The sequence below is a fragment of the Lytechinus variegatus genome, chromosome 19 (assembly GCF_018143015.1).
Source record: "Lytechinus variegatus isolate NC3 chromosome 19, Lvar_3.0, whole genome shotgun sequence".
NCBI lineage: Eukaryota > Metazoa > Echinodermata > Echinoidea > Temnopleuroida > Toxopneustidae > Lytechinus > Lytechinus variegatus.
In genome coordinates, this window is record NC_054758.1 from 15,302,653 (window position 1) to 15,319,339 (window position 16,687).

General features: G+C 39.6%; 1 protein-coding gene across 1 annotated transcript; it reads right to left on the reverse strand.

The window, feature by feature from the left end:
• Positions 1-6,408: 6,408 nt before the first annotated feature.
• LOC121406307 (organic cation transporter protein-like) lies at positions 6,409-16,253 on the reverse strand. The gene is made up of 6 exons (XM_041597320.1): positions 16,052-16,253; positions 15,011-15,298; positions 8,965-9,053; positions 8,256-8,464; positions 7,312-7,420; positions 6,409-6,632 (listed from the first exon to the last, which is right to left on the reverse strand). Exons 1-6 carry the CDS (start codon positions 16,220-16,222, stop codon positions 6,419-6,421), a joined length of 1,080 nt encoding a protein of 359 aa, XP_041453254.1. The 5' UTR covers positions 16,223-16,253; the 3' UTR covers positions 6,409-6,418.
• Positions 16,254-16,687: the final 434 nt, after the last annotated feature.

Below are 16,687 nucleotides of genomic sequence, written 5' to 3' on the forward strand. Positions count from 1 at the left end.
TGCCATTAAAATAAAGGTGTGTCCCCTCTATAGAAATTGAAGGCCTTTTTTTATTATTTCAAAAAAAAATCGGGTACAGAATTTGCCCCTTCTCCTTTGGAAAATCCTGGATCCGCCCCTGAAGTTAAACAAACAAGAAACAGGATCAAAGGAAATGAAATGGAAAAGGGAATAGCGTCGAAATATAATGTTTCTTTCTTAAAGTGATTGGTTAACATTGGTTTGACTTTTAAAAAAATCTGAGCTAGGTTACCCTTGTCACCTGTGTCTGTGATATGTTCCAAAAATGAAGCCCAGAAAAAAATTGCGTTCGAAAATGATTATTTAGTGCTTCAAAAATTGAAATATAAAGTGACCGGAAACACCATCTTAATTTCATCCCATACACTTAGGTGTACTATTTAGGTGTCTATAACACGCCTATTTACTAAATCGGGGCTTGTCTTGTAGTTTGAGCTTTTTATTCTCAGTAATGGTTGTTTTCAGGGTTTATTAGTTCTCACACATGCACTTGTACACATGTTTCATCTTGGTTTGAGAATTTTTTTAAATCGGCTGCTCACAAAGTTAAACAATACCTTTAACATTGTCATCATGGTGATATCAACAAAATTAGCTTCCGGGGTTGAGAGGGTCAACATTTTGCTACTCTCGACATTTTGTAAACTTTGCCCAATACACCATGCCTTGCCTCACTAAAAAATTTTGGCGCATTACGCTAATAGCATGCATGCCTATGGTGACAGTGGCGCAAAGAGCATCACTTTATGGGCACAACAAATAAATGATTTGTAAAATATTTCATACAGGAAAATGATATTACATCAACATTTCAAGTACAGTATGGTGTAATTTATTTGCTTCGATGTTCTAAAGTCTCTCCTATATGAAATGCAAATAAGATTAATCGTTTTTTTTACTCTTTTACGATCATTGACCCAGCGTATCATAAAAAAATAGCTTGCGCCGCGATTGAAAGAAGACCTGGACCGCCCCAACTGATCTGAAATAAGTATTCCAACGGAACACATCTTATCTCGGTTACCGTGCGCTGTCTTTTTTCTTATCAGTGTTTAAATGTGTATGATTGCGTTTCAATATTTACGTGTATACTACTTCCAACTGCAACAAATATAAAAAAAAATACACACGTGGAAATTGTAAATCACGATTAAATTACAGGACATTAAAATGTCCGCAAATGACCGGGACGTACTCAAATATTGAATTTTTGAAAAAAATCTTATTTTGTTATCATTATTATCATTATCAATCTTATTATTATTTTGGGGTCTTTTTTATGTTTCCGTAGCACCGCTTCAATGTCTGGTCTGCTGGCTTGGCTGGTGCAATAAATCCCGAGCAATGAAATAAACATCGGTCCCAAGAGGGTTCAGTAACACCGCTTCCACTTTCCGTTCGGCGGCCTTTTTTCCCCGCCGTCCACTCGACTCCCCGGCGCCGGTTGCGCGTTTCCGTTTTACACCCTGGCGAAGGCAATTTCCGCAAAACTAGCTAAAAAGCGACTAGTGAAGAGTCTACGTTTGTGTACATTATCAGCTGGGCGCGAGAAGTAACAGTCCGCACCGAAGCTATCTGCAGAACATTTGCAAATTGCCTTTGCCGAATTGCTTGTAAGGAAATTTGCCCTCTCACTGCCATAGAAGAAGAATAACATATTCCGTAACCGTTGTTGCTATGACATCGCATTATTATATGAGTAGCCGATGTAGGATGGGGTAGCATGTAAAATCCCGGTGTAAAATAGACCTTTGTTTATTTTTAGATGAAATAAAAGCATTCAGAGTACTATATATAGGCCCTATGCAAAATATCATAACCATTATAAAATAAATTTCTGAGAAAATGGAGATATCCTATCCGTTAAAAAGCAGTGCTTTCATCAGGAACGTTGGTATGCCTGTCTGTCTTACCGTAAATGTTACTGCAATAACAGTGATTGGATATTTTGCCACAGTGATTTTTTAAAAAGTTTTATTGGGTTTTCATAATTTCGTATAACAAATCACATATAATTAATAAAAGTAATTTAAAATATAACAGATTAAAAAAAAATAAGAGAAGAAAAAAGGCAGCATACACATTATTAGTTTACATTTGAAAAAGTACAGTTTATCAACAGTTAATAGGCCTAATCGATAAACACAGTAAAATCAGTCATCCCCTATAGTATAGTAAAGGCAAGAAAGTGATAACAGATCGAGGGATAAAAATCAGGTGATTCACCTATTATTAAAGATTAACAAAATTCCCTCCTCAGAAGGCATTTTAAGATTTTCTTCAGATACAAAAATTGATGATAGAATATATTACAACTTAAATATCCATTTCCGAAAATGGCTTGTAAGTTTATCATTTTTCTTGGCCATACGATATTCACTATTCTTGTTATTACCACAGTGAATTAAGTTGCTGGAAGCATCATGTTTTCCCTCTGTTTGTGCACCGTTTGTCTGTCCATCTGTTACCAGTTCTCATCGCGACAACAGCTACATTGATGAAACTTATCTGATTTTGATAAAATTTTCAGCATTTTGCTCTGTGAATTTTACTCTATATATTAAAATAGAAATGTTTTCAGCCTGGACGTTCCGTTTAAGGGGAAACTAACTGGACAATACTTTTGATGATTTTGTTGATTATAATTATACATACAGCAATTCTGTATGTACATTCCAACTTCAACTTCAACTTGCACAGTATGGAGATGTTCACATGAACCCAGGACCAACTGGCGTTGAAAATTCATCTACGCCATTCAGTCTAGATCCCACCTTGCCTGTTCAAAGAGTATACACGAGTGAACAGCTTTGCAGCCTGCGCCATCATGTTGTGTACCATCTGGAACCATGTGTGAGGGAAAGAATCAGAGATCTTAAGATCCATAGAAAAGCTAAAACTAGACGTGGCCACAGGGGTGGAAGGAATCGGAGGCGCCATTTTGTCATTCCGAGAGCAGTTGATCAGAATTTTAAAAAGCTTGGGGACCAAAACCTTGCTGGTAATAGCTCAACGGTTTATACCACTTCTGAAAGCCTCTCTATTGAGCTGGATCCTTCTTCCCTTTCATCGGAGTCGTCTTTGCCTTCAACGTCACTGATATCAGACCTTGGACCTGAGCCTTCATTGTCATCATCGTTTGGATCTTCACTAGACAATGATAAGTGTACTTTTGCCTTATGGAATGCCAGTTCGCTTAATGAGAAAACTCATGTGCTCTGTGATCTAATAATTGAGAGAAGCATTGACATCTTTGCTATTACAGAGACCTGGCTGACAGCGGATTATCGAAGTCATCACATTTTAGCGGATTTACAAAGTACACTTCAAGACTATCAGCTGCACCATGTGACACGACTGAACAGGAGTGGAGGGGGAATATGCATCTGCCTTCGGAAGTTATTTGATGTTCGATTGTACGAAACCAAAGTATTTGAGTCATTTGAATACATGGACTTGATTATTAGTTCCAGTAACCATGGTAACTGCTTACCTGTTCGTTTTGTAATAGTCTACAGGCCACAAATGACTTCAGATAAGCGCTTGACTGTTCCTCTATTCTACAATGAATTTTTACTTCTCCTGGAAGACATTGCTTTACATCCCGGTTTTTTCATGCTGTGCGGAGACTTTAACTTTCATGTGGACGATGCTTCCAATCAAAATGCTGTGGTATTTAATGATATCATTTCCTCGGCAAGCTTCAGTCAATTGGTGGCAGGTCCTACGCACGAGGCCGGACACACGTTGGATCTTATCTTGACACGAGCTCTGGATAACTTTGTCAATGAGGTTAAGACATCAAATCCTTTGCCCTCAGACCATGCCGTAGTTGAATGTTGGTTGAACTTGAGTAAACCAGAGCAACACAAGGTGAAGGTCAAATTTCGCAAATTTCGAGACATGGACATTGATGCTTTTCGATCTGATATTCGTTCGTCAACATTCTGCGTCACTCCATCTTCTGATCTCAATGTTCTCATCGATCAGTATGAAAATTTTCTAGCAGATCTTATGGATGTCCATGCACCTGAGACGATACGAGAAGTTCGAGCCCATCCCCATGCACCGTGGTATAATAATTCCCTCCGTAAAGCCAAACAGGATCTGCGTAGATGGGAACGCTTGTGGAATTCATCTAAACTTGAGGTCTATCGACAAATCTTCAGAAAGTATTATTTATAAGAACATGCTTGAACAGGCAAAGAAAGAATATTGCACACTTTTGAAGGCTGTAGTGCACATCAACTGTTCCAGAAAGTTTGCGGATTCTCCTCACCATCTTCAAGCAAAACCCTTCCATCAAACGACGGTATGAACAGGCGCCAACTTGCAGAACATTTCTCACAGTTCTTCTCTGACAAAATTGACAACATCAAGTGTGAGTTGGTGAGATCCGGAACACGTCTTCTTTTGCGTCAGCACCTGTAAGTTCACCAAAACCAGCCACTGATGTGCCACCAGGAGAGCATCCTTGTATGATAGAGTTTGACTGTGTCACCGTTGAAGCAGTGAAGAAATTGATTATAGATTCCCCACCTACCTCCTGTGAGCTGGACCCTCTACCGACATGGCTTGTCAAGAAATGTGTCTCCTGTGATTGCTCGAATCATCAACCTGTCATTCAAAAATGGTCACTTTCCGGATTTGCTTAAACAGGCAAATGTCAATCCTCTTTTGAAAAAAACCTGGACTAGATCCTGAGGTGCTGAAAAACTACAGGCCGATACCTAAACTGAAGTTCATTGGTAAGATAATTGAGCGGGCATGTGCTAAGCAGGTTCATGCTTATCTCTCATCCAATGATCTATATGGCAAAACGCAAATCAGCTTATAGGAAGGACCATAGTGTTGAAACGGCAATGCTTCGTATCTACAACGACCTCCTGCTAACGGCTGATAAGGGCAAGGAAGCGATTCTTGTGTGGCTTGAATACTCTTCTGCTTTTGACTGTAGTAATCATGATGTTTTGCTATCTTGTCTGTCCTCCAGATATGGTTTTTCAGGTCTAGCATTGAATTAGTTCAACTCCTATATTAGAAATCGTTCTCAGAGTTGTAGTAATTGATTGTGTGTCATCTGCACCAGTTTCGTTGTAAGATGGTGTACCTCAGGGTTCTGTAATGGGACCGCTGTGTTATATAATGTATACTGCTGCTCTAGAATCCATTATTGAGGAGCAAGTTATGAACAGAATTGTATATGCAGATGATACCCAGTTATATATGATGTTCTCAGATAAGGACCGTAGTTCAATTATCCCTAGGATAGAGTCGTGTTTAGATGGAATTATGAAATGGTCAATTACGAATAGTTTGAAGTTGAATTCTGAGAAAACTGAATTCTTGCACATAACATCTCGTCACAGAAACTCAGATAATGTCTCAACTCTAAATGTTGCTGGTTCTATCATTCAGCCAGTCTCCAAGGCACGGGATCTAGGGTAATTGTCGAGAATGAATTAGGAATGAAGTCCCATGTTAACAATATTTGTAGAGCTGCTACAATTGAGATACACAAAATTCGAAAAATTAGAAAATATCTTGATAGGAAAACAACAGAAAAGTTAGTACATGCCTTCATCTTAAGTCACTTAGATAATAATAAAAGTTTACTCTTTGGAATACAGGAATCGCTTCTCGATAAATTACAACATATCCAAAATTCTGCTGCAAGACTTATAACTCGAAAAGGAACAAATTTGAAAATATCTCCCTTATGTTATCTGACCTTCATTGGCTACCCATTCGATCCAGGATCAAATATAATCTTCTCATTTTAACATTCAAATGTATTCATGGTATTGCCCCTGCTTATCTTCAAGAACTTGTCCAGATTCATAAACCCAAGCGTAATCTCCGTTCTGGCTCACAAAATCTTCTCTCTGAAATTACTATCAAGACCAAATCATATGGGGATCGGGCTTTCCAGAAAGCTGCACCAGCACAATGGAATTCTCTTCCATCGACATTAAGAAATATTACCCAGCTTGAGAAATTCAAAGTTCAATTAAAAATCCACCTCTTTCAGAATGTTTGATTTAGTCAGTCGCGCATAGAGACCTGTAGGTGTTATGCGTATTTAAGAAATGTACTATTATTTTTATATTCATTAGCGATGGTTTTGCGCGTAAGAAAGGATCACCACTCGTTCTTAAAGTCGTTCTTATCTTACGAACAGCTTTATATAAACACCCACCCGGTGCATAAATGTTTTGGCATAGAAAAACTCTGGCCTTTTTTTGCCAGAGTCTATTACTGCGTAATTTTCAATGGCATAATTTAGTTTTTTATGGAAAATGTCATATGCAATGGTTCCCAGTTGATTGCTTATTCAGAAAAAAAAATAATTGAGAAATCCCGGATTCTTTATTTTTTTGGACGGCATGGATTGGGATCACCACCCGATGTTCTCCCCGTCGTCCAGTGTCTCTGGGATCTTCTTGCCCTTTGTCTCGGGGAGAAGATAAGAGATGGCTCCGGCTGATAGCGCGACGGAACCAAAGATCACTTCCGGTAAAGGGGTCCACCATCTCCGAAAGACCAGGAACTGCGGGACCAGGATGTTGGCAAAGCTAGAACAGGCCCAGATGAACCCCAGACCAGAATTCCTTTATGGAAGTAAGGGGATAGATGGTTTTATTTTCCCACATACTTGTCAAACTGTGATTTCGCCAAAGTCAGTTGTGGTTGTCTGACGGGCCGGTAGAGGGTTAACCTATAATCTAGGCACAGGCTGCAGTTATTGTATTTGCTGTAAAGCTGAACGCTAGCGATACGTCTGATCTAGTAAAGACTACACATTGTGGATGCGAATCCACAAATGCGTAGTCTTCGCCAGATCAGCCGTATCTCTTGCGTTCAGCATAACAGGAAATACAATAACTGCAGCCTCCGCCTAGATAGGCTAGTAGAGGGTCTGCGACCAAGAAAGGGCCTACTACAATACTTGGCCGCAGCACGGAATGTGATAAATATTCTTCAGTTGGGCAAGTAATTAAGTGCCAAATGGGACTTAAGTGCAAAGGGACTAGACTAATCACACTCCCACGTTGGAATTGACATGAATTAGTAGTTTTCCCAATCTGTTTCACGTAATCATTGATACAAAGTTCTCAAATATGCATCATTAACTTCATGCTATTTCCCCTATTTATGACATTAGGCTGTTAGGGTACAGACCGCGGAGGGGAGGGAAGGGGGGTCTTTGATATGACAGGGCATAACTTCAAAGTAATGTTTTCCAGACATCTCGGCCTTCTGACTGAAATGGTTTCCTGGTCTATTTACCTGACAACAGTTGGCAATATTTCACAGCCACGTAGATCGATGATGTTGAATGCGGCTGCGATGGCAAACTTCCCCACCATAGCAAGCACAGTTTTTCCAATGCCCTGGGCTGTATGATTTAATACAGGACAGATTAGGTAAGTCGTCTTAAGATACAATGGTCATGGTATATCGACTGTTCTTGTGTTATTTAAGGCAACTCGTCAAAAATCGGTGACATGTGTTCCAGCAGGATTCCTGTTACAAGGATGCTATCCGTCTTCTCATTCCTGCAATCCCAAATGTGTTGTAATTGTCCCATTGTTTTGTCCATGGTGACTGTAATGGCTTGTGTAATGAAAGGCTGCTTGCAATATTCTTGGAAAGATATATGGCTCCGACTTTTGACAAGGCACCCTAAGACTGTGCGCATATACATTCGTAATTCCGAAGCTTTGTTATTCCGAAGGTTCGTTAGTCCAAAGGTTCGTATTTCCGGAGGTTCGTTAGTCCGAAAACGAAATGAGTTTCGTAATTCCGAAAGTTCGTTAGTCCGAAAACGAAGTGAGGTTCGTAATTCTGAAGGTTCGTTAATCCGAAAACGAAATGAGGTTCGTAATTCCGAAGGTTAGTTAGTCTGAAAACGAAATGATTAACGAACCTAATTTCGTTTTCTGACTAACGAACCTTCAGAACATCGAACCTTATTTCTTTTTCGGATTATCGAATCGCCGGATAACGAACCTTCGGAATAACGCCACAAATGGTCGGATTAACGAACCCTTTTACGTTTTCGAATTAACGAACATCGAGGTATAGGCAATTTACGTGTTTCGGAATTACTAACCTTCGGAATTACGGAGTGTAACAAGACTGTAATTTATGCCAGCTTTGTCACTTTAACCCCCTTCACGAATTGCATCCAATTTGCCAACATCTAATGAAGAACGAAGATTCTTTCTTACGTAGGAATCCCGAAGCGAGGAGCACAGCGCCACACAATAGCTGCAACGTCATGTACGTCGGCCCCCTTGACCAGTATTCTATGGCAAAAACCGCGAAAAATCCGGCAGGGATCTCGACCGCACCGGAGACGGCAAACGCCACGTAGTTATTCACCCCTAAGGAGTCCGTCCCGAGAGAGATTCCATAGTATACCATTGAGACTGCAGTCCTATAGGTGAAACAGAAGATGGGGAAGATTATTAAAATAGGGGGAGGGGGGCAAGTAGAGGGCAAACATGAAAAAAATTGGGGAAAGGGCGGCCACTCTACAATATTTTTTCACTTTTCAAAGTATATGGGAGAGAAATTTGACTGCCCGTCTGAAGTACTGTATTAGGAATTTGCTTATCCCACCCCCCCCCAAAAAAAAAAAATGAGCAAAGTGTAAATTCCTCTGGCGACGCCCTGTACTTTTTATTTTATTTTATATGAATGTTTCATGCACTCGCACCGTAATTAAGCGCGTCATTAGTCCATACGCCTGATACTTTTGTTTTATGATTCCAAAGCAACTTTTTTCCGCATCCTGCGCCTGCGCAGCTCCGAGTGTCAGTGATGGTACGACATTATGTAAGGAGTCAAGTAGGACTATGACAGTATTATCAATATCTAAAAATCCAATAAAACAACACTCGAACCAGAAACATTTAAGGGGTTTTAAAAGCTTACATTTGCCACACCAGATTGATCGTATAGCATCGTAATTTGGGATGACGGAAAAGCTCAATGAGATCTTGCTTCAGACCGCCTCCTTCGTCCTACGAAAAAAACATGAATTAAACCAAACTGAAAATGATATCCGATAACCCGAACATTGCGAGGTTCATTACAAGTTTACTTCACTCATACAGTGTCATATGTAAACTCAGAGTTAAGCATTCTGAAGTGCAGTTTAACTTGGACCATGCATGAGTTGTGGGAAGCCGAAAGTGTCAACCATCTTGTATACATTATATGTTTGGGTTTTTTACCACTTTATCTCGCCATGCATTTTAATGATGAAGCTAACTACACCAGTCATTCTCAGAAAGCTCTGAATGATTTCTCATTCAAATAAGTTGATAATTGTCGTCGAAGATGAAGGTATAGGTTAAGGTAGGATTTAGCGTTAAACCCCAAGGTTGAAGTTGGTCATTCGATTAGTGTGTTGAATTTAGAGCGGATCAATTGTCGCCGGAGTAAATGTCATGCAACCACATAAGACCAGAGTAACTCCGCAGAGTTTAAATCAAACCCAAGGTCAGAATACTGGCCAGATGTCAATCACATCTTAAGACAACTCCAATACCATGGTTTCTACGCCAATTACGCGCGGTCAGAGTTTGTGTTTGTGCCTTTTGATTTCATCCATTTAAATGTTCACAGAAAAGAGATATCCCAGCATGTCCAATGTAATAAGGAGTAAAAATACGATTGCAGGGGTCCGTTGCAGAAAGAGTTGCGTTTAAACGCAAGTAAAAAAATCAATCGCAAGTCCCAAATGCGCGCTGTTGAAAATCAAGTTGCGCAAGATTTTTAGAGTTGCGATCGATTGCAACTCTTTCTGCAACGGGCCCTAATATTATGTCCCGTTGCATGAAAGTTATTATTGTGGTTTCCATCCAGTGGTAACTACCATTATAATGAAAGCTCAACAGCCAATCAGAATCAAGGATTCCGTGAATGATGCCATGGGATGGCAAAGTACCATGATGGTAAGCTTTTGTGCAACGGGGCCCAGGTACGTAAGTAAGCAGCAAGCTAAGCATGCCGTACGTTTACGGCTATTAAGTAATTCGTGTCTTAAGAATATTTGACCAAGTAATTTCCAAATATTTGTTCATGTCCATTAAATATTTATTTCGAAATTTTACAAAATTCCTTGAAACATTGAACAGTATGATTAAGTAGATTTATTGGGAATAGATCCCATCTGGAAGATATGAACTTTCGAGAAATAAAGATGCACGATCCTCGGATTCAAGACGCTGTCGGACGGTCCTGTACTCGCCGCCATCGGACTCTATGCATTTACTACGGGGAAACTCTCTACACCAATTCCTTGAAAATGCAATTCAAAACACATTGGAGAGCTGAGAGGCATTTGACGAAAGTTGGTGGACCGGAACTGAATCAGAATCTCCTTAAAGGGGAAGTTCACCCTGACAAAAAGTTTATTGTAAAAATAACAGAAAAAATAATAAAAAATATTGCCGAAGGTTTGAGAAAAATTCATCAAATAATTTAAAAGTTATTAGAATTTCAATTATTTGATTTGTGACGTCATAGTCGAGCAGTATTCCTACATAGCGAATGGTAAAAAATCAATGAAATGTCATTTTCTCAGAAAATTGAAAATGGTTTTCACTGGAACTTTTGTATATCATTAGACAAATCATTTCACACCCGATCATGAAAAGAAAACAAAATTAAGTCATCAGGAACCATACAAAATTTGAAATTCATACATTTTATATTACATAACACATGGGGCAGCTGCTCGTTTATGACGTCACAAATCCAAAATTTTGAACTCTAATAACTTTCTTACTCTTTAACGGATTTTCCTCAAACTTTCACCAATATTTTTGACTATTTTTCTGCTATTTTTACAACAAAGTTTTCTTCAGGGTGAACTTCCCCTTTAATCTGGACAACAACATCATAAATTTTATTGTTCGTCCGGGGCAAACCTTCGGATGATCTGCTGTCCCAATCCACCAACTTTCGACAAAGTCCTCTCAGCTCTCCATTGTGATTCTAATTGCATTTTGAAAGGAATCGATGTGTTGCAGAGAGTTTCCCTTTAGTAAATTTGAAAACTCTTCCGATTTAGGGAGATGATCGACGTAATTTGAATTCACCTGTCAATCACCATTCAGTTGCGCATGTACATGCACAGTCCACACATTTATGACATACGCTGCTACACGGGGTTTTTGCTACATCTGCGTTGCCCCAAACATCTACTGACGTCACTTCACGCAGCAGAAGCGGGCAAATCCATGCAACCTGCCAAGATTTTCAAACAGCAGCGCAGCCGAATCCGATGATCGTGCTCCTTAAAAACAAAAACCCTGGTCCCGTTTCATAAAGCTGTTCGTAAGTTACGAATGACTTTACGCACGACTGGTGATCCTTTGTGCTATGTGATACCCCTATATAATTGATTCATGGCATGAGAACATGTTCCAGTCGTGCGTAAAGTTGTGCGTAACTATACAAACAGCTTTGTGAAACACCCACCAGGACTGTTTCCATGATACGCCCGGTTCGGCGACATCCCAACTATCCGATGGAGCAAGCTGATGTCATTTGAGAAGAATTGCATTCATGAAACGCGGAGTATTGCCTTACCGATTTTGCACCCACTTTGTCCATATTGAACGACTCTTTAATGTCCACTTTGTTCCATCTTGCCAGTCTTTTTATGATACTTTCCGCCTCTTTTTTCCGTCCTCTCATGAGCAACCATCTTGGAGATTCTGGAATTGTACTTTGCAGGAGGAAAGGAAAAGCCGTTGACTTCTAACTTTTTTATTTCACTGATCGGTGGGTTATATTGCAAAAGTGGATATTTCAGAGGACATTACGGTGGATTGTTACTCAGGATAATTAACCTTTTGACAACTGTTATTTAATATTGAAATATCGGTGCCATCTACCCCCCCCCCAAAAAAAAGAGGAGTGAGCATGATCATTTCGCAATCAAGATTTTTTACCCCTTTTAGAAAACGTTTCCAGCCATTCCCCCCCCCCTCAAATTCGCATAAAGGTTACCTAAATTAGTACACAGCCCTATTCTTTGAAAATTAAGTACACGTGTCGCTAAAACGACACCTACTTTTGTCTTATAATTTCAATCCCCTTTCACGAATTAAAACAGACAATTGCAAACTAGTACCATAAAACACAACCATCTTTCGTTCAATTTCGTGTACAGAATGTACTCTGAATACAAACTTGGAGCTGAGGTAGGCAACATACAATGGTATTTTCTTTTAGGTAAGAAGCTACTATAAAATGTACTTACAACCCCGTTATCAGAAGAAGGACTGGAATAACAGACACGGTCAGTTGAAGATAGCGCCAATTTCTGATCAGGTACGCTAGCAATGCCAAAGCCATGTATCCTAACGAATAGAAAAGCCATATGACGTTTCCCGCCCAGTTGCGTTTAGATGGTCCGACTATTTCATTGGCTGACGTGAAAAAGAAGAAATTAATAACGTTATAGGCCTGAATTCTCAACTCTGGGCTTAACCTTTTGTTTACTGGAAGCAAATAGTTACATTACTATCTAGAACTAGTTGATCGATTTGTTTTCATTCAAATTTGTTTTCATTAAAATGAACCTTGAAATGATAAATAGATTAGTTTTTCTTATCCATTAAAACATGGAAAAGACCCAAGTAAACACAAGGAGCAGTGCAGATAAAACACTTTTTTGACTCCCATATTGTAGAGACTGAATTAGACCCTGGTTTGAATAAAACTTAAGACCAAAATACGGGTCAAAGAATTTGAAAAAAAAAATCGAATTGAGATATTCTTATGTAGTAAGTTGGTCATCCTTAAAAGAAAATAATGTCCATCATTATGAATAAATCAATATTGTTACAATAGTTCGATAGATGATTTATTTCATGTAATGAGAGGTAATTTCACAAATAATTAGTGAACGAGCTGTGCAAAATTGTGTGACTCAAGGAGGCTGATCATTGACAAATATAGAATTTCTTACCCAGTACAAACGTATTGTTTTTATATTGTTAAATCGAATCAAATCAAATTTCATCGACAGAATCATACCATAGCTTAAGTAAAACCGGTGTCTAGAATACGGGCCAAAGAAATATCCTTCCGAAGTTATTCGGCAATCCTTCTGATTAAAGGAGGTTTTCATTATCGATTATAGTTCGGTAAATGAATCATTGCATGTAAACAAATGCAAATAATGTATGATGTCGCCGTGCAAACTAGTGTGCAACAGGAGGTTGATCATAGACATGCATAATTTCTTACCAAGTACAAACGTGCAATAAACTATCCCAGAATTTGTCACCCCAACAATACATCGTAAGACTAGGAACATGATGATGTTCGGAGAGAATGCCAGCCCCACCCCGGACACGACAGTTGAAGCGAGGCAGAGGAAAGCAACTGTTCGCCGGCCAAATCTGAGAAGATCAAACAGAAGTCATCGGTATCAGTTTATCTCATTCAGAATGTCCCCTCTAAGAGATAACGACTCACGCTCCTTGATGACTCTCTATCCTTCCACTTCTTTCTGTCTTGAACATTCTCCTTCCTTCAGACCAACCCGAAATGTTTTCCTTCTTCATCATTATCTTCCAAAGTAGTCTTTGGGTTCCTGAGCCATCCACTTTCAGATCTTATGCTCTTTTCACAGGCTCATCATCTTCCCTCCTCAACATATTGCCCATCCATCTCAATTCACACTTCCAAAACAGTTTCTTCCGCAAGCTATGCAAATCTTTCAAATAGCGCTTCTGTGTTCTTTCTATATTATATTTAAACACCACACAATTTTGCGTCCTGTCTCTTCCCGTTTCCCAAATTAAAAGATGATCATACGAAGTGGTCGCGAATTGTCGCATCTGACTTTTGAACATGATTTAAATCCAAACGCGACCAAATGCAATCGATTCATTCTCATCGGATCGTACGACTAGTCTTGCGTTTGTCGTGTGAGTGTTGCTCGATGTTGTACTGCTTGATTTTTTTTTTTTTTTTTTTTTTTTTAAACAAGTGCACACCTAGTTAGCAATAATGCATATAGCATTTCCATTTATTTGAAAGCAGGATAAAAGAGCATTGCAGATTAAATGCCTTGCTCATGGTCATAGGTGCCACGGCCGGGGATTGAACCCCGGACTTTCCATGTATAGCCAGGCGCCTTAGACCACTCGGCCACGGCACCTTGATGCTAGAGTTGGAACGACTAATCAGTCGCATTTAGTCGGCTGGAAGTCATGAACGTCTTATACACGCGCTAGCGTTGAACTACCGTTGCGCGTGAAAATATGCGATCGTTCCCAGTGTTTTATATCTGGGGGTGTTAAAGAGAGCTTCAGAACATCCTCAATGTCCTCTAATCATGCTAATAGTACATTGTTCTTTGTACCTTTATTGGGACCTTTATTCGTCAGTATTTTAACGACTTAACGATGTCAAACTTGACACTGACTTTCAGTCAATTGCTAAAGGAGGTTTTATACCTCACTTGACTCGCAAGAACACTCGAGTAAATGAAACTGTTAAAGAATAAGAGTAGTATAGTTCTTACCTGTCAGAGAGAACACCAGTGAAAATCGACCCGAAACCTGTGCCGACGAAGTACAGAGTCTGTGTCAGTGCCACGAAGTAGTATTGCCCACACACTGCATCGTACTTTTGATGGAACAGAGAGACAAAGAGACATCTTACACAGACGGATTGGAATTCAGGTGGCTAATGGTTTCTCGTCAGTCCCGTCTCCCCGCCTCTCTCCTTATTTTTGAAGTAGGCCTATATACACAGCAAAACAATGCTGTGGTGGTGTACATAGACGACCACAACTGCCTTTTACCCTAGTGTTAGTATATATTTAGGGTTAGTTCAACACCTTCTGTGTTATTACAAGCCATTTGCTTGATTCCTGTATACAGCACACTAACTTGTGTCAATTCTAACACATTTTTTTTACTATGACCGCCGCTAAACTCTACTAAACTACTATTTTCTTCCTACTTACATCTTTAATCAGAGTTGTTCCTCCTCCTTCTACTTCACCGTACTTCCAACCTGCATCACAAGGCATCACTGGATATCCACCAAGATCAAGGTCTGGGCTGAACTCGACGCCATGGGTGTTGTAACGGATACAAGACGAGTAAACCTTCACCGTTTGAGCGTTGTCTGAATAGTTCCAAGGAATGCCGACATCTCTTTTCCCAAGATCACATTGCCGTGAAGTATTGAACCCGAAATGTCCACAGTCCACAGAGTCCCATTCGGCAATCTACAGATCAATAGGATAGGATATTCATGGATTCATATGGATGAAAGCTATCTGTATAAGTTGTAGAAAATATCAAGCCCAACTTAGGCAAGCAATTTCGACCTACATCAAACGAAAATCGGGGACTATGAGCTTTTCTGGTTCATGAAATTATGACAGAATAAACAGGCAATCTGTGGTTAAATACACGATCTAAAAAGGTTTTTTTTGGGGGGCGGGGGGGAGGTGGGCAGGGCTTCTTCGCTGAACAAACCACTGAATAGTTATAAATAAAAGGAAACATACCCTTGGTGAAGGCTAGAGCGAGATATGCTTTAGAAAATGTTTTGTCCACTAACGTTCAAACTATGTGCAGTGTTGAGTTATATTCCAGAGCTTTGGAACGGGGAAAACAAGTGTATTCATGTAAGCATTAGGTTAGTTAGTGTCGACAAGTCTTTGTGATGTTAAGGTGAGGTGCTTTGGACGAGTGGTTAAATGCGCCTGACTTCACCGTGAAATTCCGGGTTCGATTCCCGACACCATCTTTGAGCATTGCATTCTATCATGCATTAAATAAAAGAAAATGATATATGCATTATTGATACCGACTTTTGCGGAGACGATTGCAATACTGGCATTGGTATTGATGGTAATGATATCAATGATTCTCGTTTCGTGCATGACTTTTCGGACTCTTTCAAAAAATTCAAAGACCCCTCACTAATAACCATCGACGCTATATAGCAATGAACTTGTGTGAGCTATACTTACCTTGCACCAGTGGTCTACATCATCGGACAGGAATCCCATAATGAGAGACTGCGCTGGTGTTATCAATATGAAAAGACACAAAAGACTGTAGATCCATTTTTGGTAACGCCCAAATTCACCGTACTCGATGAGAATATCGTCAAAGGGTATTTCTTCGTTTGCTTGAATCATCGTAGCTGTCAATGCTATGTCGGGCAGTGGCTACGTTTGATTGGGTTTTGAACACTGGAGAGAATCCTCGCAATAGTCCCTAAACATGCTTGAGGCTTCATTGCCTTTATCATCAAAGTGTGAACGGGCAGTGCAATTCATAAAATTCATAAAATATTATATTAAGCCATAAAACTTGGTTGAGGCACAAGGTTTGTGTTTCATAAAGCTCTTTGATAGTTATTTTGTCTGGTGACAGTCACTGAGTTATAAATAGGGGGAACAGGGCATCGGGGCCCCAGAAAGAGGGGGGGGGGGGAGTCCACTACCAAGGAAAACAAACAACAAAAGGAAAAAAATCGAAATGTGATGTTTTTCTCAATATACAATCAACATATTCATAATCGACAAAATTGTCTTTTCCTGTTAAGAGAGCCAAAACGGCCATTCGCGAAAGTTTATGAATTTTTGCCCATCACACTGTCC